General features: G+C 42.1%; 2 protein-coding genes across 4 annotated transcripts in view; both read right to left on the bottom strand.

Moving 5' to 3' along the window:
• Nucleotides 1-4,004, bottom strand: part of CCDC125 (coiled-coil domain containing 125) — a 43,258-nt gene extending 39,254 nt beyond the window's left edge. For 2 of the 3 annotated variants that reach the window (XM_066241969.1, XM_066241971.1), the window contains exon 1: nt 3,871-4,004. The gene's annotated coding sequence lies outside the window, so the exon portion shown is untranslated. Of the gene's footprint in view, nt 1-2,485; nt 2,625-3,870 lie in introns of those variants that run through there. The other variant, XM_066241970.1, reaches the window with a different exon arrangement.
• Nucleotides 4,005-13,730: 9,726 nt separating this feature from the next.
• The window catches only part of AK6 (adenylate kinase 6), a 34,878-nt gene continuing 24,782 nt past the window's right edge, over nt 13,731-23,826 (bottom strand). The window contains exons 3-5 of the mRNA XM_066241973.1: nt 22,420-22,478; nt 22,171-22,316; nt 13,731-17,735 (exon numbers count right to left, since the gene is read on the bottom strand). Of these exons, the coding sequence (XP_066098070.1) occupies nt 17,543-17,735; nt 22,171-22,316; nt 22,420-22,478 (398 nt within the window). The 3' untranslated portion in view covers nt 13,731-17,542. The remainder of the gene's footprint in view (nt 17,736-22,170; nt 22,317-22,419; nt 22,479-23,826) is intronic.

Raw genomic sequence — 23,826 nt, 5'->3', positions numbered from 1 at the left:
GAAACAAAATTGGTTAATACAAAGGAAAAAAGCAATAAAAGGAAAGAATATGCAATCGCAGGATTAGCTAAGAATATTTTTTAATGCACCACATATATCCAGGCGCCATGGGAATGTTTTCCTGCTATTCAGAGTTGAACATAATAAGCATTCACGTGGTCCAATGCTCTACTGTTTTGTTTTGTTTTTTGGGTTTTTTGTTGTTGTTGTTTTTTTTGTATTTTTCTGAAGCTGGAATCGGGGAGAGGCAGTCAGACAGACTCCTGCATGCGCCCGACCGGGATCCACCCGGCACGCCCACCAGGGGCAATGCTCTGCCCACCAGGGGGCGATGCTCTGCCCCTCGGGGGCGTCGCTCTGCCGCGACCAGAGCCACTCTAGCTCCTGGGGCAGAGGCCAAGGAACCATCCCCAGCGCCCGGGCCATCATTTTTGCTCCAATGGAGCCTCGGCTGCGGGAGGGGAAGAGAGAGACAGAGAGGAAGGAGGGGGGGTGGAGAAGCAAATGGGTGCTTCTCCTATGTGCCCTGGCCGGGAATTGAACCCGGGTCCCCCCCACGCCAGGCCGACGCTCTACCGCTGAGCCAACTGGCCAGGGCTCTACTGTTTTTTAAACAGTACTTTTATTTTGGGAACTATTGGCTGTGTACTCTTCCACTTTTTATATACTACTACTAATAATAATATGGAATGTAGTCAAATTAAACTTGACTTTTGGAACACATTACTACCATTACATTGAATTAGTTTTAAATGCATTCAATGTTGACAACCAGGCTGACCTGTGGTGGTGCAGTGGATGAGGCATTGACTGAGAATGCTGAGGTTGCAGGTTTGAAACCTCGGGCTTTCCCAGTCTGGGCACATATGAGAAGCACCTACTACAAGCTGATGCTTCCTGCTCTTATCTCCCTCTGTCTCTCTTAGTCTCTTCTCTCTAAAAATCAATATGTAAATTCCTTTTTTCTTTAGTTTTTTTTAGAATTTATTTATTCATTTTAGAGAGGGAAAAGAGAGAGAGAAGGGGGTGAGGATCAGGAAGTATCAACTCCCCTATGTGCCTTGACCGGGCAAGCTCAGTTTTGACCAGCAACCTCAGTGCTCCGGATAGATGCTTTATCCACAATAAATTCTTTATAAAAATTGTTGACAACTGTCTGACCAGGCAGTGGCACAGTGGATAGAGCGTTGGACTGGGATGCAGAAGACCCAGGTTCGAGACCCTGAGGTCGCCAGCTTGAGCGCGGGCTCATTTGGTTTGAGCAAAAGCTCACCAGCTTGGACCCAAGGTCGCTGGCTCGAGCAAGGGGCTACTCGGTCTGCTGAAGGCCCACGGTCAAAACACATATGAGAAAGCAGTCAATGAACAACTAAGGTGTCGCAATGAAAAAACTGATGGATGCTTCTCATCTCTCTCTGTTCCTGTCTGTCCCTGTCCATCCCTCTCTCTGACTCTCTCTCTCTGTTAAAAAAAAAAAAAAATTGTTGACAACTAAGATCTGCAACAGAGAAGGCCTGGCTTTGGGAGGTCTGGGTTCAAATTTCACTCTACTACTTGCTGCTCTGTGATGCTGGGCAAGTTACTTAACTTCTTGGAGCTTATATTCAAATCTCCAAAATGGGTTTAAGCATAACTGCTTTATAGGATTATATATGTAATGAATTAGAATTTGAGTATTAGTTTCTTCATTTGTCAAATAGTGGGATTACATAAGATTTTAAAAAATTATTCTTTAGAGCTCTAAAATCTTGGTTCTATATCTGCATTTTCCAAAGTGTGCCCCATGGAACCCTTGTCCTGTGAACTAGGAGGCATTACTTAGAAAATAAAAGGGTCCTTCTGGTCTTATTAAGATATATTTCCCTATGCCAGTCTAGGCATACAGGACTAGCCACAAATTATACAGGTAGTGGCAGAGCCAGAACTAGAAACCATCTCTCTGGCTCCTTGTTCTGAGGTCTGGCCACTTGGAAAGGCCACAGAATGAACAGTTTGCAGACTAAGCAGACAATCACCCTTTCTCCACTAAAACAACTCTTTGAAAAGTGACCAGTGACTACCTAATCGCTAAATCCAGACCTAGTCTCGCTCCTCAGCCACCTTCACTTCTACAGAGGCTGTGCTTACTGACACACCACATCCAGATCCCCGGCCCATTGTGGCTCTTCCACCCCCCAGGAACCCCCAACTCTCTCATCTGCTCGCTCAGGCTCTGCTTCCTCATCCTGTCCCTTCTGTATATGTTTGGCTTCCGTTCTTAAATACACAACTCCAGCAGGATATCCTGACAGCAATTCAAACACTGCAGGTTCAAAAACAAATTCATTCCTCTCGCCCACTACCGCCATGTCTACTCCTGAGTCCTCTATTTCTGCAAATGTGTCAACAATGCTCTAAAACAACCAGGATTAAAACTTTGGAATTGTTTTTTCTCCCTCCCTCCCTCCTCCCCCCCCCTTTTTAAAATTCTTTCTTTGTTTGGTACCTTCAGCTGCCAAGTCTTCTAGGTCCACGAAATCTTTCAAGGCTATATGCACATTAACTTTTATGCAACTTAACTTCACAAGCCTGGCTGAATTTCTTGTTCTACTGGGCTAGACTAATAGTTCCAAATACTCCAAGCTATCCTACACAGTTGCCAAGCACAGTTTTAATGATGCCCATTGCATTCCATGGTTCTCGTGGCTTATATAATAAAAGTGTGACCCTGTTTTCTACAAGAAGAATCCTGTTTTCACTTCCTGTTTCAACCGTCATTCCCTGGGCATGCTCTGTGCTTCCATGTAAGAGGGACTACACCTGCTCCTGGTGGCCTCAGCCTGGTCACCTTCCATCCCCAGCTGGGGCTTTCTCCTCTCAGGCCCTGCTCACTTCATGACAGCCACTCCCTCCAGTGGCTTTCCAGACTATCCTTAGCTTGATGTGATTTCTCCTGCCTCTGAGCTGTCCTAGCTCTGTACTGTTTCTTTCAATAACCCTTACTTTTTACCTAGTGCTTTTACTGTACACACCCCTAGTGCAGGGAGTACATATGTCTCATTTGCTTGCGCATAACAGGTGCTCCAGAGATATCTGACGGACAGATTTAAAAGAGAAAACAGGACTCCTGCCTCGGAAACTTGGACTAGAAGAATCCACACCCAGTAGCCTAACAACACTTGCCTTAGCAAACAAGTTGGTCAAACAAACACTTCATGCCAGGCCTGGGAAAGAGGAATGAACAGAACCCCTGCTGGGTGAAGAATGGCCTGCTGCACAGCACCAGAGGATTTTGTTTTGTCACTTTTTCTGTTAAAAAGTTTTAGATTTACAGTAAGTCGCACAGATAATACAGAGAACTGTATACCCTTTACCTAGATTTCTCTACTGTTAATATTAGGGTACATTTATCAAAATTAAGAACTTAACATTAAATAAACAATAGACCCTATTAGAATTACCCAGTTTTTCTACTTATGTTCCAGGATCCAGTCCAGGATACTATACATTGCATTTCGTGCACTGTGTTAAGGGTCAAAATTAATATTAAAAAAAAGAAAGAAAGAAAGGAAAACAGAAGGGGGGGGGGAGAAAGTGGGGAGTAGAAAAAAAAAAGAAAGAAAAAGAAAAAAGGCTCTTTCAGCCTATTTCTTCTATTTTCAATGTCGGACTAGACCTTTAAACTGGCATTAGCGTGGAAAGAGCCGATTTGCCATCTCACTCACACCTGCCGAGGGTCCACGGAGGCGCGCGCCCCGCCCCGTGGCCCTCCCCACTCGCGGTTGCCGCGGTCTCTCTGCCCGGCCTCAGTCCCCTCCCCAAGGGAGGGTTTGGGACCCCCCGAGCGGCCTGCCCATCAGAACCCCGGCGTCACCGCGGTCACCCGCTCACCCCACGCCGAGACTCCCCGCCGCGTCCTCCGGCCACGTGACCGCGCAGCGCAACCTGGAGCGGGAGGTGCCGCCCGGTCGACACTGCAACCCGCGTGCCCTTCCCGGGATGGTGCCGGATGTCTGCTCTGTTCAACCCTTAGGCCCGCCCTTGCCCCACCGAAATCTAGCACGGGACTTGGGAAGACGTAGCGAGACCGTGTAAGCGTCAGTGAAGGTAAGGGAGGTTCAGAGCCTCGTTTCTAGGGCTTCTGTAAGATGAGGATGGAGCGGAGCTGAAGTTATATGTGGAGGTGGACCTGGACGGACAGGCTTTCAGTGCTTGGAAATGGTGATTGTAAAGCCAGTAGCCACAACCACCATCACAGCCGCCTGGCCCATGCAGGTTCGCATTTGATTCCGACAGACTGTAATGAAACAATGGAGCCAAGAACTGGTGGGCGGTCATCTTTATCCTAGCTTGCACCCAGCGGGCAAGAAATACACACAGTGGGAAAACACTTCCCTTCCATTCAGGGCTCCCAAAGCCACTGACTTGCCCACCGGGTGCAAGCTAGGATTAAAGCTAATGGCCCAACAGTTCTTGGCTCGCTCCATTGTTTCATTACCGTCTGTTCGAATCCAATGCAAACCTACATGGGCCAGGCGGCTGTGATGGTGGCCATGGCTACTGGCTTTACAGCGAGCAAACCTATATATTGTAGTAAGGTACCAGAGAACTATAAAACTTAGTATTGGCAATGCCATTTTAAAAGGAAAAGTCAGGCTTTCTGTCCTATCCTTTCTTTGGAAAATGGAGGAAAAAGAATATAGAAGTCTCCCGACTTACAAGGACAACTAGAGTCATTTGGTTTTAAGTTCTCTGAAGGGATTAAGGTTATCTGAAGAACTCCCTTTCACACTTGCAATACCACTCTACACTGATCCTAGCTCTTCCTCCCTTCTTGGAATCCTGAGATTAACGTGTACCTCTAGGCAAAGGAGGAGAGATAGATACTAAAGGGATTTGTGAATGACTTTGATTGTATTACCTTGAAAGTTTTAACATTCGGTAGAGCGTCGGCCTAGCGTGCGGAGGACCCGGGTTCGATTCCCGGCCAGGGCACATAGGAGCAGCGCCCATTTGCTTCTCCACCCCTCCGCCGCGCTTTCCTCTCTGTCTCTCTCTTCCCCTCCCGCAGCCAAGGCTCCATTGGAGCAAAGATGGCCCGGGCGCTGGGCATGGCTCTGTGGCCTCTGCCTCAGGCGCTAGAGTGGCTCTGGTCGCAATATGGTGACGCCCAGGATGGGCAGAGCATCGCCCCCTGGGGGGCAGAGCACCGCCCCTGGTGGGCGTGCCGGGTGGATCCCGGTCGGGCGCATGCGGGAGTCTGTCTGACTGTCTCTCCCTGTTTCCAGCTTCAGAAAAATGAAAAAAATAAAAAAAATAAAAAAAAAATAAAAAAAAAAGAGAAAGTTTTAACATTTCTTGTAAATCCCCTAGACAAATGTTAATCTTTTTTTTTATTATTATTATAATTTTATTTTTTTAATGGGGTGACATCAATAAATCAGGATACATATGTTCAAAGATAACAAGTCCAGGTTATCTTGTCGTTCAATTATGTTGCATACCCACCACCCAAAGTCAGATTGTCCTCTGTCACCTTCTATCTTGTTTTCTTTGTGCCCCTCCCCACCCCTTTTCCCTCTCCCATTCCCCCCTCCCCCCCGTAACCACCACACTCTTATCAATGTCTCTTAGTTTCACTATTACGTCCCACCTACGTATGGAATAATATAGTTCCTGGTTTTTTCTGATTTACTTATTTCACTTCGTATCATGTTATCAAGATCCCACCATTTTGCTGTAAATGTTCCAATGTCATCATTTCTTATGGCTGAGTAGTATTCCATAGTGTATATGTGCCACATCTTCTTTATCTAGTCATCTATTGATGGGCTTTTTGGTTGTTTCCATGTCCTGGCCACTGTGAACAATGCTGCAATAAACATGGGGCTGCATGTGTCTTTACGTATCAATGTTTCTGAGTTTTGGGGATATATACCCAGTAGAGGGATTGCTGGGTCATAAGGTAGTTCTATTTTCAGTTTTTTGAGGAACCACCATACTTTCTTCCATAATGGTTGTACTACTTTACATTCCCACCAACAGTGTATGAGGGTTCCTTTTTCTCCACAGCCTCTCCAACATGACAAATGTTAATCTTGTTAATGTAACGTAAATCTTGTCAAATGTTATAATCTTATTAATGATTGTGTCATGCTGTCATGCCCCCCAACATGTATGTGGTCAAAGGGTAGATAACCAGTTCCTGAAATATACTCAGCGCGCACGATTTGGGCCTGCTATGCCCCATGTCAGCCATATGTGGCCCGAATATTTAACAAATTTCCTCCTTCAATAAAACTCTTCAAAACTCATCTGGACTGGGTGTCTCTATGTGGATTCAATGAAGTGAGGTTGTTGGGCAGATAAAATATATATATTATACTCACTTTGTTAAAGATGGCGCTGCCCATGTGGAAGCCCATTACCTAGGTGATGGTACTGGTTGCCCTTCTTGCTTGGGATGGGCATGATTATAATAATGTGTGTTGGGGGTGGGCTGTGGACAGGCAGGATCCTTGTAGCCTGGGGTTTGGTTTTGGGACTAAGCCTTTCCCACCTTTTTTTTTTTTTTTTTTTTTTGTATTTTTCTGAAGCTGGAAACGGGGAGAGACAGTCAGACAGACTCCTGCATGCACCCGACCGGGATCCACCCGGCACGCCCACCAGAGGCTACGCTCTGCCCACCAGGGGGCGATGCTCTGCCCCTCCGGGGCATCGCTCTGTTGCTACCAGAGCCACTCTAGCACCTGGGGAAGAGGCCAAGGAGCCATCCCCAGCGCCCGGGCCATCTCTGCTCCAATGGAGCCTCGGCTGCGGGAGGGGAAGAGAGAGACAGAGAGGAAGGAGAGGGGGAGGGGTGGAGAAGCAGATGGGTGCTTCTCCTGTGTGCCCTGGCTGGGAATCGAACCCGGGACCCCTGCACGCCAGGCCAACGCTCTACCACTGAGCCAACCGGCCAGGGCCATTTCCCACCCTTTTTGATGTGGAGTGGTGCACTCTCATGAGGAATCCCATTATGCCTCAGATAAGTGACTTTGTATCAGTCACTTATACTTCTTTGTTTGTATATTGGATTAAAGGTTTTGATTTCTACACTATAAAATGGGGCAGACTGGGAGCTTGCTCTCTCTCGGTTCCTGAGATTAGCATTAGAGAGGAGAGCAGAGAAAGGCCATGAGGAAGAGGCCAGGAGAAGCAGCCAAGATGGTGGAGTGCTGAGGGAGAAGCCAGTTTGTGCAGAGTTTGTGCAGGGAGAAGGAGGGAGATGGGGAACAGAGGTGAATAATTCTAGTGAGCTAGAAACCTTTGATTCTAGGAAACTTGGATAAGTCAGTAGCTTTGTGAGCACTGAATGAATGGGTTTTGGAGCCCAGTGTGTGTTTTTACTTGCCCGCCGGGTGCAAGCTAGGATTAAAGGTACTGGCCCACCAGTTCTTGACCCCATTGTTTCATTACCATCTGTCTGAATCTAATGTGAACCTGCATATGAGTGGCCACGATGGCGGATACTGGCTTTACATTTGGTGTAGTCGGCAAGATTCGATACAGATGAGTATGCAGCCACCACCACATTTGAGCAGTGGAGTAGAGGATTGGCTGCTGTTATGGTTCCCCATGGCTGTCCTTTTGGGGACCATAGGCTGGCTGACTTTTACAACCATGTGTGAAGAAACCGAGAGCTCTGTAGAAGAGGCTGCCTGGGACCTGCAAACCAAGAAGTGGAAGGAGCTGGAGCAAACGTGGGAGAAAGAGATGCTGACCCTGGAGCTGGAGGAAGCGCTAGAGAAGGAGGCCAACCAGGTTTGCGAGATTTGCCTGGAAATGGAGCAAATACTCACTGGAGAAGGAATCACAGGTTCATGAGTTGCAGATTGCCCTGGACGTTGTTGAGAGCCAGCAGTGGTGGGAGGCTGGGGCTGAGGCCGGGGAAGGTCTGCAAGGCCCATGGAGCAGAAGGTGGCGGTGGCCCAGGGCTCACGCCCAGAAGCGGGAGCTGATGTTTTCAGTTCCTCTTTGGAGGATGAAGAGAATCAGTCTGGAGTTGTGATCCACAGTCTCCAGAAGGTGAGAGTCCAAGGAGTTCTTACTATACCCCGGTAGATATCTCTGCGAGGTGGCTACTGGCTTTACGGAGGTACAGTGCCTTTCAGAATCTGGGGTGCAGTACTTTATAACAATATCATACTTACAAACTTATTTGACCAACAATTGATAACTGTAAAGTTAGTTCCATACTATCTCATTTAGTATGATAAACATATTAAATAGCTTTGCAAACTGTTGGTCAAATAAGTTTGTAAATATTTAATATGATATATATGTTTGCTTGCTTATAGTTTGCATTGGGTGTGGGGGACAGGCTATAAGTAGGCAGGGTTGTTATAGCCTAAGGCTTAGTTTTAAGACTAAGCCTTTCCCACCCTAAGTGACTTTGTATTGTTGTAAGGTATCAAAAGTTACAGAATTAATATTAATATTTTAGGAAGCTTAAAGAACACTTTATTAATTTGGGCTAGGTGCAGAGAGATTTTGTAAATTGGATTTCTATGCTTGTGTGATTAGCATAAAACCAGTATGGTCAAAAACATTGTATGGTAAATGCAGAGGGGATGGAGATTTGGATTCTCTGACCTTCCCCTACACCTGTAAGGAAATAGGTGAATAGCTAGCCAGGTGCAGGGAAAGAAAGAGTAAATTAAAACTTTTCTTATATTAATGGGCCATTTACAGGCATTTGTCCCCATGGAAACTACCTCTCCCCTCCTTAAAGCTGTAGTTAATGTATATATCTCGAAACAAAGGAATAGCAAATGAGCACTAGAAAATATAGAATGTCTTTTAATATGTAAAGTGCCATTTTTACAATTGTGTTACCTTGTTAGTTTTAATGTATAGAAACATCCTTTTATGAATCCTATAGATGAATGTTATAAACTTGCTAATGAATTGTGTCCCATCCCTCCTTCATCCTTTTCCCAAACCTGTGTAGGTGAAAGCAAAGGTTATAAGCTTATGCCGTGATGTCAGGCTTTCCCCCCGCCCATGTATAATTAAGGGTATATAACCAACCCATCTGTACATTTCTCTAGAAAGATAATTAAAGGGGACTGAGTGGAGACCTTGAACTTTCAGAGGCAGCTAGTTGTTTATGCTCTCAAAGAAAAACCTGAGTAAAGACACCTTTGTATTTATTGAGATCTCATTCTTCTTTGTTCTCCTTCCTTTTGTCTAAAAAAGTTCCTGGGTTTAAGTCTAAAGTCCTTGCGGGGACGCAGCCTGCATTACACCTGAGAGGCCACAAGGGAGAGCCCTTCCCTCATCTATGAAAGTGTGCTTGTGTGTGTTTATGTCTTTGTTCAATGTCTAAATATGTCTGAGTCTTTTGTATCAAAATTGAAAGCTTCTGACTAAAAAGCAATCTTAAGTGGAGAATCATTGTTCTCTCTTTGTTCTCAAATTAGCTTCGAGCGCCCTGTTAGGTTTCTTCTCTGAAAGAAATTATTCTTTTCAGTTGGCTTCTTCCCTTGGTCTTGTGTAATAATTAATATCTCTGTAGTCAAATACCCTCTTATTCTGGATGCTAGCTAATTATCTGTCTTATCTTTCTTGTTAGTGCACTAATTCTTAGATTCTTCTGAATAGTTTCAGTTTGTAATAAGTAGTAGCATCCAGGACTTCTAATCTCCGGATAGTAAGGACAGTCTGGAACATAATAATTGGGAACCCAGGTCCCAATCAGTTTCCATACATTGATCAGTGTCTAAATTTAACAATGAATGCACCACAGTGGCTTAAAACATGCTTGAAGGAATATTAGGATATGCGATCATATGCCGTTTTTTCTTTTTTCTTTTCTTTCTTTTTTTACAGAGACAGAGAGAGAGAGTCAGAGAGAGAGATAGAGACAGACAAACAGGAACGGAGAGATGAGAAGCATCAATCATTAGTTTTTCGTTGCGCGTTGCAACACCTTAGTTGTTCATTGATTGCTTTCTTATATGTGCCTTGACCATGGGCCTTCAGCAGACCGAGTAACCCCTTGCTCAAACCTGTAACCTTGGGTCCAAACTGGTGAGCTTTTGCTCAAACCAGATGAGCCCATGCTTAAGCTGGCGACCTCGGGGTCTCGAACCTGGGTCTTCTGCATCCCAGTCCGATGCTCTATTCACTCTTCCACCGCCTGGTCAGGCTTAGCCATTTTTTCTTGCCGATGCCCTTTGTATGGATCAGACAAAAATAACAGTCACTGCTGTGGTCCTTAGGTTCATGCCAAACCATGGGAATACCAAAAGGCATTCCTTTGCGTTTTCCTTTTGTCCAGTCACAAAGCATTTCCTCACAATTATGACACACAATATGAGGAGCCCAATTCTTGTCTTGATTGCCAAGAGGAACTTGAAAATAGGCAATATATGCATGTGTCACAAATGATGAAATATTGCGCCTTTGACGTTGAAGCATGTAACAGCCATATATATAACAGAAGGTGTCAGGACTATTCTTACATTTATGCCTACACGAAGAAGCCATGATTCAATCTTAAAATAAGAGGGTGTTTTTATTAGATAATAATTTTTTACGCTTAAAAACAACTACAATCATGTAGAAGTGATGTTTGTAAAACATTAATTGCCTTGTGGTCATGTTCAATCCAAGAGTCGTTGCCCTTTAACTCCAATTTAAAAATCAATGCATTCCATTAACTTAACAAAAAGAAATTAAAATTGCATAAAAACTAGAGCATGTACCCAAAAATGGATTTCAGATTTGGAATCAGCGATGCAGAAATATATAGAAACAGTTCTAAAACCTCATGCAACAGAAAAAAACAATTTGTTCCCCAGTGTTACTTTCTCATGTGCCTTGACCAGGGGGGTCCAGCCGAACCAGTGACATCCTGCTCAAACCTTAGACTTGCTTTAAGCCAGAGACCTCTGGGCTCAAGCCATGACTATGGGATCACATCAATGATCCCACGCTCAAGCTGGTGATCCTGCACTCAAGGTGGTGAGCTAGGGGTTTCAAACCTGGGTCCTCAGAATCCCAGGCCAATGCTCTATTCACTGCACCACTGCCTGGCAAGGCTTATTTGAATTTTCTTTTTTTTTTTTTTACAGAGACAGAGAGTCAGAGAGAGGGATAGACTGGGACAGACAGATAGGAACGGAGAGATGATAAGCATCAATCATTAGTTTTTCTTTGCACATTGCGACTTCTTAGTTGTTCATTGATTGCTTTCTCATATGTGCCTTGACCATGGGGCTACAGCAGACCGAGTAACCCCTTGCTGGAGCCAGCGACCCTGGGTCCAAGCTGGTGAGCTTTTGCTCAAGCCAGATGAGCCCGCACTCAAGCTGGAGACCTCGGAGTCTCGAACCTGGGTCCTTCCACATCCCAGTCCAATGCTCTATCCACTGCGCCACCGCCTGGTCAGGCAGCTTATTTGAATTTTCAATGCGCAGATATTGCACATATTTTGTTAGACATATACTTCAGTACATCATGCTCTCTCTCTGGTACTATTGTAAATGGTATTTGTTGGTCTAATAAGTTTGTAAATATATATGTTTGCTTGCTTATAGTTTGCATTGAGTGTGGGGGACAGGCTGTAAGCAGGGAGGGTTATTATACCCTAAAGCTTAGTTTTAAGACTAAGCCTTTCCCACCCTAAGCGACTTTGTATCAGACTTCCTTGTTTGTATATTAGATTCAAGACTTTGATTTCTACACTATAAAAATGTGGCAGACCAGGAGCTTGCTCTCTCTCGGTTCCTGAGATTAGCATTAGAGAGGAGAGCAGAGAAAGGCCAGGTGGAGGAGAGGAGAAGCAGCTAAGATGGCAGAGTATGAAGGAGAAGCCAGTTTGTGCAGAGAGGAGATGGGAACAGAGGTGAATAAGGCTGGTGAGGTAGGAACCTTTGATTCTAGGAAACTCAGGTAAGTCAGTGGCTTTGGGAGCCCTGAATGGAAAGGGAAGTGTTTTCCCACTGTGTGTATTTCTTGTCCGCTGGATGCAAGCTAGAATTAAAGCTAATGGCCCACCAGTTCTTGGCTCCATTGTTTCATTACCATCTGTCCAAATCAAATGCGAACCTGCATGGGCCAGTTGGCTGTGATAGTGGCCGTGGCTACTGGCTTTACAGTATTATTTTAATTTCCAATTTTTTGTCATTGCTATATGGAAATGCAACTGACTTTTGTGTATTGGTCTTGTAACCTGTGACCTTGCTGGAAATCACTTGCTAGTCCATGTAGCTTTTCTGTGGATTCTCTTTTGAATTTCTACATAAGTAATCATGTTTACTGAGAATAGTTTATTCTTTCAGCTCTGTATATCTTTATTTTCTTGCTTAATGAACTAGCTAGAACCTCCAGGACAAGCAATATGATTTTAATTCACTAGTCTTGTTTCACAAATTATTTTTTAATCTCCTTTCCATGAACCTCTGGAGGGATTTCAGGGGGCTATGAATCTTTAAAAAATATAAATAACATTTTGTATTAATATGTATATATTTCCTTGGAAGAAGTGGGTTCATAGCTTACATCAGGGTGTCAGTAGGATTTATGTCATCAAAAGAGCTAAGGAACTAAATTTTAAAACCTAGGCATATATAAAGACTTTTTATGATGTTTTTCACTTATATGGCAATGAAAGTTATTAAAAACAGTGCTTTTGGCCCTGACTGGTGTGCTCAGTGGTAGAGCGTCAGCCCGGCATGTGGAAGTCCCAGGTTCGATTCCCAGCCAGGGCACACAGGAGAAGCGCCCATCTGCTTCTCCACCCTTCCCCCTCTCCTTCCTCTTTATCTCTTCCCCTCCCACATCCAAGGCTTCATTGGATCAAAGTTGGCCTGGGTGCTGAGGATGGCTCCATGGCCTCTGCCTCAGCCGCTGGAATGGCTCCGGTTGCAATGGAGCAATGCCGCAGATGGGCAGAGCATTGCCCCCTGGTGGGCAAGCTGGGTGGATCTTGGGCGCATGCAGGAGTCTGTCTCTCTGCCTCCCTGCTTTGCGCTTCAGAAAAATACAAAAAAACAAACAAAAAAACCTCTGCTTTTTTTTTTGCCTTGCCGCTTCCCACACTATAGGAAGGAATAAACAGTTCTCAGAAGTTTTGACTCATCATTTTTATGTTAAAGACAAATTTAAATGTTAGTAAGGATTGGTGGTAAGACATGCTTAAAATGCACCAGAAATATAGCTAAAATAAGGTTGAATTTCTATTTCAAACCCCTCCCCCCAACAAAAATATACCAAGAAAGGCAAAGGGAGAAATTTATTGGTTATGCATATACCAAAGCTTATTATCTTCAAGTACTCTTGAGAAACTGACTAAATCATATTAAGAAATCTCATTTACAGAATTATAAAATAAGAATTTGACACACTTCTTAATTTAAAATTTAGTGATCTAAATAGTCCTATTTAAATAAAACGTTAATAAGTATGTTTAAATAAAACCAGACACAAACAGTAAATGAGGTAATTTTTAAGATCTTTTTTAAACAACTGTAAGATGTTGAAGCATTGTCACTAATTTCACATGAAAACCTAGGACTGAAATTAATGAGCATATTAATATTTACAAAATTCCCAAAAGGTGTGTAGCTCTGTATTAGACTATTATCTCCCATATGTTGAAAGAAATTTTCTTTTATTATTATGAGTCAGTATTAGTGTTAAGATAATGAGCAATCACTTGATTAGCAAGAGAATTTAGTGAATTTAGTGAAAAGACAACAGTATTCTCAAAACATCCATTTATATTACTGAAAATAATAAGCAGATATATTGTGCAAAGTATATACTAAGAACTGTTTACTAATCCTTACAATAGCTTTATGAAGTAATTATCATCATTTTATATGATTGGTAGTACTGGGTAGTACTTTGTGATATTATCTTAGCCCACATATTCTTTTCTTTCTTTGTTTCTCCCTACATTGCTGCAGACCAGCACGACTGGTAATTCCAGGTCCTGAGTGAGAACGATATGGAATGAAGAAATAAACTCAAAGGGAAAATGGATGGGATCAGGAGGTCTCTACAACGCCAAGGTAGCTTGCAAAATGCGAGTCTCCACCCCAAACCTCGAGATTTATAGGGCAAAGTAAGGTCATTAGCAAATCAAAGAGATCTTTAAAACAAAGTCACATTTCCAAGGCAACCCAAGAATTCTCCCAAGTGCAGAAAAGCCCCACCATACATAACATCTTAACTTCACAAAACAAAGAACTGCCTCCAGTCTCTCCTAGGGACATGGGGGATAGAAGGAGTATAAACAATCTAGCACCACAGCTAACATGAAGGTGTGGAGGAAAACTTAAGCCTTTAGCAACTTAACCAAGCAAGTGAGGTGGGGGATGGGCAGGCTGTCAGCTTACTGCCAGCCCCCCCACACCTCTGTCCCCCAAAAATATAAACTGCAAGGACCCTGTCAGCTTGTGGTCTTCAACACTACATCATTTATCCTTTTCTGATACTCATATTAGAAAATAATTTTTAGCCTGACCTGTGGCAGCACAGTTGCTGAGGTGTTGACCTGGAAAGCTGAGGTCGCTGGTTTGAAGCCCTGGGCTTGCCCAGTCAAGGCACATAGAGGAGTTGATGCTTTCTGCTCCTCCCCCTTTTCTCTCTCCCTCTAAAATAAATAAAGTCTTAAAAAAATAATTTTTATCTCGTCTACTCTCATTAGCATTTCCAACAGGGTACTTGTCACATTTTACCCTATTTGTCTAAAGTGTCTACTTGTCACCTGACCTGTGGTGGCACAGTGGATCAAGTGTTGACCTGGGATGCTGAGGTCACTGGTTCAAAACCCCAGGCTTGCCTGGTCAAGGCACATATGGAAGTTGATGCTTCCTGTTCCTCCCTTTTCCCTTCACTCCCCTCCCCTCTAAAATGAATAAATAAAAATAAAGTGTCTATTTGTGTATATCTTCTTTGCATACTAGGTTAAGTTCATTTTAGAGGTCAAAAACTTATCTTGGGAGGCTTTCCTTACCAGTGGTTGACAAACTCATTAGTCAACAAAGCCAAATTTTTTAAAGTTAAACTATATAAGTGGCTACATTCTTTACTGAGGTAGTGCCCGCACGTGGTATTTTGTGGAAGAGCCACACTCAAGGGGCCAAAGAGCTGCATGTGGCTCATGAGCTGCAGTTTGCTGACCAGGGCCTTACCCCATTGATTTTCATGGAATCTTTTACATATAATAGGCAATTTGTGTTTATTAAAATGAATTTATGTTTACATATGACTTATCTTTCAGGAATTTACTCGACAGAGAAACTTGCTTATGTGCAAAATTACATAAGAATTAGGTAGCACAAATTAATGGGTAATAACATGTTAGGATGGTATCCTGACTCTGACACTTCCTGTGACCGTAGGTAAGTCACTTAACCCTTCTGTGCCTCGGTTCTGTGACCTGTACTAGAAATAATACCTACCTCAGATGGTAGTCCTGTGAATTAAGAGTTGACTTTTGAAATGTGTTTAAAATAGAGCCTGGCACATATTAAGGTGTTTTCTTTTCTTACCTCATTGTTTGTAAAAGCTAGAAACAACCTAATTGCCTATCAATAGGGGATTGAGTAAACCAATTGTAGCACATCTTAAATGAAATTCTATGCAAACATTAAAAAGATCAGAGGCCCAGCCTTGCCTAGATAGCTCTAACCAAGAGCATTGTCCCAAAACAGAGGTTGCTGGTTTGATTCCTGGTCAGGGCTTATCCAGGAATAGCGGTGTTCCTCTTTCTCTTTCTCTCTCTCCCTTCCTCTTGCTAAAATCAATAAAAACTTTTTCAAAAAAATATTATGGGTCTAAAGATGTACAAATGACTAATAGGTACATGAAAAGAGGTTCAGCATTATTAGTCATTAGGGAAATGTGAATAAAAACAAAAATGAAACACATCCACATGATGGCTCTTGTTAACAGTAGCAAGTGCTGGCAAGGATGTGGAGAAATTAGGTCTCTAATACATGGGTGGTGGTAATGAAAAGTAATGCAACCACTTTGGCAAAGTTTAGTATTTCCTCAAAAAGTTAAACTCAGTTGCAATAAAACCCACCAGTTTCCCTCCTAGACATATACCCAAGAGAACTGAAAACATACATCCACATAAAACTTGTACACAAATACTCATAGCATAATTCACAATCCCCAAAGTGGATACAACCCAACTGTGCAACTAATGGAATGGATAAACAAAATGTGAGATAGTCATCCAGTGGAATATTATTGCACCATAATGAGGAATGGGGTATTGATAAAAGCTACACCATAGATGACCTTGAAAACATGATGCTAAGTAAAAGAAGGTGGATACAAAAGGCCACATACTACATGATTCCAGAATATGCAAATCCATACAGACAATGATTAGTGATAGCAAGGGGCTGGGAGAAGGGAAGAACAGGAAGTGACAGCTAACAGCTACCAGACTTCTTTTGGGTGGGGTGATGAAAATGTTACAAAATTAGATAGTGGTGATGGTTTCACAGTCTTGTACATATATAATAAAAACCAGTGGATTGTACACTTTAAAATGGTCAATTTTATGATAGGTGAATTATATCTTAATTTTTAAAAAATGATGAGATGATAAAATCTCCAAAATATATTAAATGAAAAAATATGCAACAGTTTACGTGGCTTGTTACCATTTGCTTAAAAAAACGTGTACACACACAATACATACACTAGACACTGTGCAGGCATAAAATACCTGAAAAGAAATATAGACAACATTATTTCCTAAGCTGTGGTGGCTGAAGAACAGGGGTGGCCTGAGAGGGAAACGTACTTTCCCAGTATACCTTTCTGTAACTTTTTTTTTTTTTTTTTTGCAAGAGAGAAACAGACAAGAAGGGAGAAAGATAAGCTTGTAGTTGCGGCACCTTAATTATTAATTGATTGCTTCTCATATGTGCCTTGACCAGGGGGGTCCAACTGAGCCAGCTGTCCCTGCTCAATCCAGTGGCCTTGGGCTTCAAGCCAGCAACTTTTGGGCTCAAGCCAGTGGCCATGCTATAATGTTGATGATCCTGTGCTCAAGCCAGCAACCTTAGGGTTTTGAACCTGGGACCTTGGTGTCTCAGGTTGATGTTCTGTCCACTGTGCCACCACCGGTCAGGTATACCTGTGAATTTTACACAGAATGTAACTATTACCACTTTCCTTTTGTTTAAAAATAAAGAAAGAAATAAAAATCGAATTCTGATGCTTTATCTTTAGACTTTAGTTTTAAGAGATCATGTTCATTTTCTTCTGTAATAAACTTAAAAGATACCCATCCACACCTTTGGTCAATTTACTTATTCTTTAGCAATCGAAGCATTAAACAATAAAAGTTTTTAGTTTCAATCTTTAAAAACATATTAATTATACTTGAGATTGTTGAGCTTTCTCATTGGGAAAAAGACCATAAACCTTTATTCTATCCACTTACTAGTTCTGCAGCACAATTTTAATAAAATGTTTTACTGCTAATTGGACAATTTACATGATGTGGGCAGAGAAGTATTAAGAGTGATTATAAAGTGGCCAGTCAATGATTATGCTCTTTGATCCACTGCTCAATCCACTTCAATATGTGATTGATATTATCCTCTAGATCTTTTGGATTATTGCTGGGCAGCTGGCGCACTATTTCTTCATTATAGGCTGCTAAAGCTTCTTCATAAAGAACTTGAAAAATTTCACACTCAATATTGTCGTGTAGTTTCTTCTCATTATAACCCCTAGAAGGCAGAGAGAAGATAAGAAAGCAAATAGCATTAACTGGAGTTTTAGGAATATATCAAAAACTGGAAACTTTGTAATACAGGAAAAAGCATGCAGAAATTACTTTTTTCTTTTTATTTATTTATTTTTGGCAGAGACAGAGAGGCAGAGACAAGGACAGATAGGGACAGACAGACAGGATGGAGAGAGATGAGAAGCATCAATTCTTCATTGTGGCTTCTTAGTTGTTCATTGACTGCTTTCTCATATGTGCCTTGACCGGGGGCTACAGCAGAATGAGTGACCCCTTGCTCAATCCAGCGACCTTGGGCTTCAAGCCAGTGACCTTGGGGTCATGTCTATAATCCCACACTTAAACCAGCGACCCCACACTCAAGCTGGATGAGCCCACGCTCAAGCTGGCATCCTTGGAGTTTTGAACCTGGGCCCTTGGCATCCTAGTCTGATTCTCTATCCACTGCACCACTGTCTGGTCAGGCAAGAAATACTTCTTACAATCTCTTTACTTGTAGAAAACAGACTGGAACCTATAAATGAGGGACTTCTTTGACAAAAGGGTTAAACCAAGGACCAATGATTAGGTTTATCTAAAATCCCCCCCCCCCCTGACATTTTGTAAGCCACTCAGCTAAATAACTAGCTGTCTCAAGCCAGGTTCTGAGCTGATATAGATATAAATAGGAATTCTAAGGTTATGGTCCTAGATTTTAAAAAGGATTAGAGAAGTTAGGATTCAGACAGATAAAACAATAGATGGCATATAATAAGATGAAATGCATATGATTTAAATGTTATATACTAACTAGGTACTTGATCACACAGCTGTATCTTTACCAATTCCAAAGACATTGAAAAAATAAACTTAGGTAATCTTAGGCAAATATGTAAATTAGCCAACCAAAGGAAAATCAAACTTGAATTAGTTAAATAATGAAAATTAAATGGAATTACTTAAAAGGTGGTAATTTTATGAAAAGACAATCCATAGAATGGGAGAAAAAATTTGCAAGTCACATATATCTGATAAATAAAATATGGTATATCCATAGAAAGAAATTTTATTTGGCAATCAAAGGGAGTCAAGTAAAATATTGGTTCATGCTGAAAACCTAGATGAACCTTGAAAATATTACAGCAAGTGAAAGAAGCCAGACTCAAAAGACCACATATTGTATGATTTCATTTAATATGAAATGTCCAGAATAGACAAATTTACAGATGGAAAGTAAAATACTGGTTCCCTATGGCTTGGAGACTGATGGGAAAGAAGAGTGACTGTTAATGGGCATGGGTTTTCTGGGCAGCGTGATGAACATTTTTGAAAATTGGTTGTGGTAATGGGTGCACACCTCTGTGAATACACTAGAAATATTTTTTTAAAGTAATTTTTAAAATTTATTGATTTTAGAGAGAGAGGAAGGACAAGCGAGAGAAACGTGGATTTGTTGTTCCACTTATTTATGTATTCATTGGTTGATTCTTGTATGTGCCCTGATAAGGGATTGAGTATTGGCATCTTGGGACGATGCTCTAACCCACTTAGTTACCCAGCTAGGGCCAATTCAATGGTTTTTAGTATGCCCTGGCTGGGTAGCTAAGTCCGTTAGAGCATCATCCCAGTATGCCAAGGTCAGAGCACATACAAGAATCAACCAATGAATGCATAAATGAGTGAAACAACAAATTGATGTTTTTTTTATATCTCCTTTCTTCTCTCTCTCTCTAAAATCAATAAAAAAAGTAAAATTAGAAAACCATTCAATTGTGTACTTCAAATGGGTGAATTGTATGGTACATAAATTTATCTCAAAAGAGCTATTTTCTTTTAGAAAAGGTAATTTATTATAACTTTTCAATGGCTAAAAACAAAAAAGACTAGCTCTCATAGTTTCTTCATACCTTAATCTTTGGCTATTTTACAAAAAACAGTAATTTTTAAATAGAATTTTAAATTGTCTTGTTTAGGAAAAATATATATTTACCATTTGGTCTCTATTACTCTCTGTTCAAATACTTTTAATTTTAATGGCTTTTCACTGTCTAGAGGAAAATGATGAAAGTTACAGGTCTAGTTCCAAACTAACTTTCGCTGTATGCTTGCTACTATACTCTTTTATGCAAAGGTTTTGCAAGTATCCCATCCAATGGTGTTAGAGCTGACACAGTGAGAACCACAAATTCTGAATATGACCTTAGCAAAGTTCTAGAGTTTTCTTTCCTGAGACTGCCTTCTAGAAATTCCTCTTAGAAAACCCATCTTCCCACAGCTTGAATCAAAAGACAGTGGAAAAATGTTTTCATCAAAAATGTATCTTTGCCTAACCAGTGTAGCACAGTAGATACAGCATCAACCTGGGACGCTGAGGTCCCAGGTTCAAATCCCTGAGGTCACCAGCTTGAGCACTGTCTCATCCAGCTGGAGCACTTCACCAGCTTCAGTGCAGGGTTGCTGGATTGAGCGTGGGATCATCAACATCAGTGGTCCCCAACCCCAGGCTGCAGACCAGTACCGGTCCGTGGGCCATTTGGTACTGGTCCGCAGAGAAAGAATAAATAACTTACATTATTTCCACTTTATTTATATTTAAGTCTGAACGATGTTTTATTTTTTAAAAATGACCAGATTCCTCTGTTACATCCGTCTAAGACTTACTCTTGACACTTGTCTCGGTCACGTGATACATTTATCCGTCCCACCCTAAAGGCTGGTCCGTGAAAATATTTTCTGACATTAAACTGGTCCGTGGCCCAAAAAAGGTTGGGGACCACTGATCAACATGATCCAAAGGTTGCTGGCTTGAAATCAAAGTCGCTGGCTTGAGCAAGGGCTCAGGTGGAACACCATCACGGCAGGTATGAGAAGCAATGAATGAACAAGGGATGTAACCATGAGTTGATGCTTCTCAACTTCTCCCTTCCTGTCTCTCTCTCTCTCAAGAAAAATTAAAAAGTAAATAAAAGTATCTTTTTTGTTATTCTGAATTGTGATGCTCTCTTGGAGAGACTAACTCAAATATATATTTTTTCCTCTCTTTTTTTTCCATTTATTTGAGAGAGGGCGGGAGAGAGAGAAGCACCAACTTGTTGTTTCACTTAGTCATTCCATTTAGTTATGTACTCATTGATTACTTCATGTACTGCGTGTTGAGGGGTCAAACCCATGACTTCTGGCATGCCAGGTCAACACTTTATCCACTGAGACACCTAGCCAAGGCCTCAAGTATATTTTATTTTATTTTTTTTGTGATAGAGACAGAGAGATGGACAGATAGGGACAGACAGACAGGAAGGGAGAGAGATGAGAAGCATCAATTCTTCATTGTGGCTTCTTAATTGTTTGTTGACTGCTTCCTCATATGTGCCTTGACCAGGGGGCTACAGCAGAGTGAGTGACCCCTTGCTCAACCCAACAACCTAAGCCTCAAGCTAGCAACCTTGGGCTTGAAACCAGTGACCTTTGGGCTCAAGCCAGCGACCACAGGGTCATGTCAAACCGGATGAGCCTGAGCTCAAGCCAGCGACCTTAGGGCTTCAAACCTGGGTCCTCTGCATCCCAGTCCGATGCTCTATCCACTGCACCACCGCCTTGTCAGGCTCAAGTGTGTGTGTGTGTGTGTGTGTGTGTGTGTGTGTGTATGTTTTTGTTTGTTTGTTTGTTTGTTTGTTTTGTATTTTTCCGAAGCTGGAAACGGGGAGAGACAGTCAGACAGACTCCCGCATGCGCCCGACCAGGATCCACCCGGCACGCCCACCAGGGGGCGACGCTCTGCCCCTCCGGGGCGTCGCTCTGTCACGACCAGAGCCACTCCAGCGCCTGGGGCAGAGACCAAGGAGCCATCCCCAGCGCCCGGGCCATCTCTGCTCCAATGGAGCCTCGGCTGTGGGAGGGGAAGAGAGAGACAGAGAGGAAGGAGAGGGGGAGGGGTGGAGAAGCAGATGGGCGCTTCTCCTGTATGCCCTGGCTGGGAATTGAACCCGGGACCCCTTGCACGCCAGGCCGACGCTCTACCACTGAGCCAACCGGCCAGGGCCTCAAGTATATTTTAAAGGTTGTGAAATCTTGGTTTATCTTGTTAGTTCTTCATAAGCGTTACCATTCCTATTATAAGGATAATTTGGGTAATGTTCATTCAGTAGCAAAGAATATGTTATTAGCATGGCTGTTTTCTTAGGAAGGTATTATATTAAGGAAAAAGCATATTAAATAGGGTTGCTATACAGTACATTTTACTTAAACTGTCAGTTAAGGTATTCATTTACACAGTTATATAAATGCCTGCTATACAAATACATCCTTCTCTTAGATTCGGAATGTTGGTACCATGCAGACTTGGTTCATAACTAGAGACCAAATAGTCACATTGGCCAATTTCTGAATGTGAATAAAAGTTTATGTTATACTTTAAGAATTCAATATAATTCCTTTCTTACCTTGTTTCTAGTCTTTTGTACAATTCACTGTTATCTGTTGTTAGCACAAAAACAATATGAAACCAGCGTTCAGGGAAGAAATCACAACCATGGTAATCAATAATAACTCCACCTTCACTCATTTGGTTTTCTAACTCATCAATTACCTATAAGATGGAGAAAAAAAGTTAGATACTCTTTAAAAAAACTGATATCAACGTTCCTATTAAATTTTTAAAATGTATACTTTATTTTAAAAATTGTACTTACTCTATCTTCATTTAAAATGGGACAGTCATATTCTGTATCATAGCCATCATATAACTGCCCTGAAAGAGATTTACATTGGCTTGTTAAAGTAGTATTTTCTAAGTATCTTTCAGTAATGTTCAATTAATTCCAGACATTAGGAAGGGAAATATATCACCAATTACTCTTTTAGAGACAAGAGAGGACACTAGCAAAAAAATAGCTCTCACAGGGATACTACGAACAATACTAATGAGAATTTTGGCCCTGGACAGATAGCTCAATTGGTTAGAGCATTGTTCCAAAGTAAAGAGGCTGTTGGTTCGATCCCTGGTCAGGGTACTTACAGGAATAGATGGATGTTCCTGTCTCTTTCTCTCTCCTTCCTCCTTACTCTTTCTTTCAAAAAATTAATAAGTAAACAAAAAGGAAGTTTGTTTAGAGGGAAAGTTGGCCACATATCTGAAACTATTTTAGCTATCAAAATTGAAACTAAAGAATAATAGCTAATTTCTGAATTTGTGGCGCTATTAGAAGAGAACAGCATTAGTTTTAGTGACCCACAGATTAGTAGGAAGAGGGGACACAAGGATACAAACACTCTCACACACATTAACAGAAAATTAAGTTTCAAATGTATTAGGCCAAGGATATGAAACTTATTAAAAGCAACAGGTTCTTGATTCCATAAATGAACTCTCTTGTCACTGAGATCACATTTTCATAGGGTTTGAGGAAGAAGAATCACTATCCAGGTGCTCCTGAACAGTATCATTACTTTTAGATTTTCAAAATCCCCAAAGTCAAGAGTTAAATGTCTTATTTCAGAAGGCAAAACAAGAATAATTGGCAGGCCTGGACCCTGTAGCTCAGCTGGTTAGAGGATTGTCCCTATATGCCAAGGTTGTGGGTCCAATCCCTAGTTATGGCATATGTGAGAATCAATGAATGAATGAATATATATATATGTGTGTGTGTGTGTGTGTGTGTGTGTGTGTGTATATATATATATATATGGAACAGTAAATCGATGTCTCTTCCCACCTCTTCCTTTCTAAAATCAATCAATAAAAAAATTTTTTTTTAAAGGAATGATGATGGCTCTGGCCAGTTGGCTCAGCGGTAGAGCGTCAGCCTGGCGTGCGGGGGACCCGGGTTCAATTTCCGGCCAGGGCACATAGGAGAAGCACCCATTTACTTCTCCACACCCCCCTCTCCTTCCTCTCTGTCTCTCTCTTCCCCTCCTGCAGACGAGGCTCCATTGGAGCAAAGATGGCCCAGGCACTGGGGATGACTCCTTGGCCTCTGCCCCAGGTGCTAGAGTGGCTCTGGTCGCAGCAGAGCGATGCCCCGGAGGGGCATCGCATCGCCCCCTGGTGGGCAAGAGCGTTGCCCCTGGTGGGCGTGCCGGGTGGATCCCGGTAGGGC

This window comes from Saccopteryx bilineata, chromosome 1, assembly GCF_036850765.1.
Source record: "Saccopteryx bilineata isolate mSacBil1 chromosome 1, mSacBil1_pri_phased_curated, whole genome shotgun sequence".
In the NCBI taxonomy this organism is placed as follows: domain Eukaryota; kingdom Metazoa; phylum Chordata; class Mammalia; order Chiroptera; family Emballonuridae; genus Saccopteryx; species Saccopteryx bilineata.
Note: the sequence above shows the minus strand (reverse complement) of the source record. Positions and strands in the feature narration are given on the sequence as shown.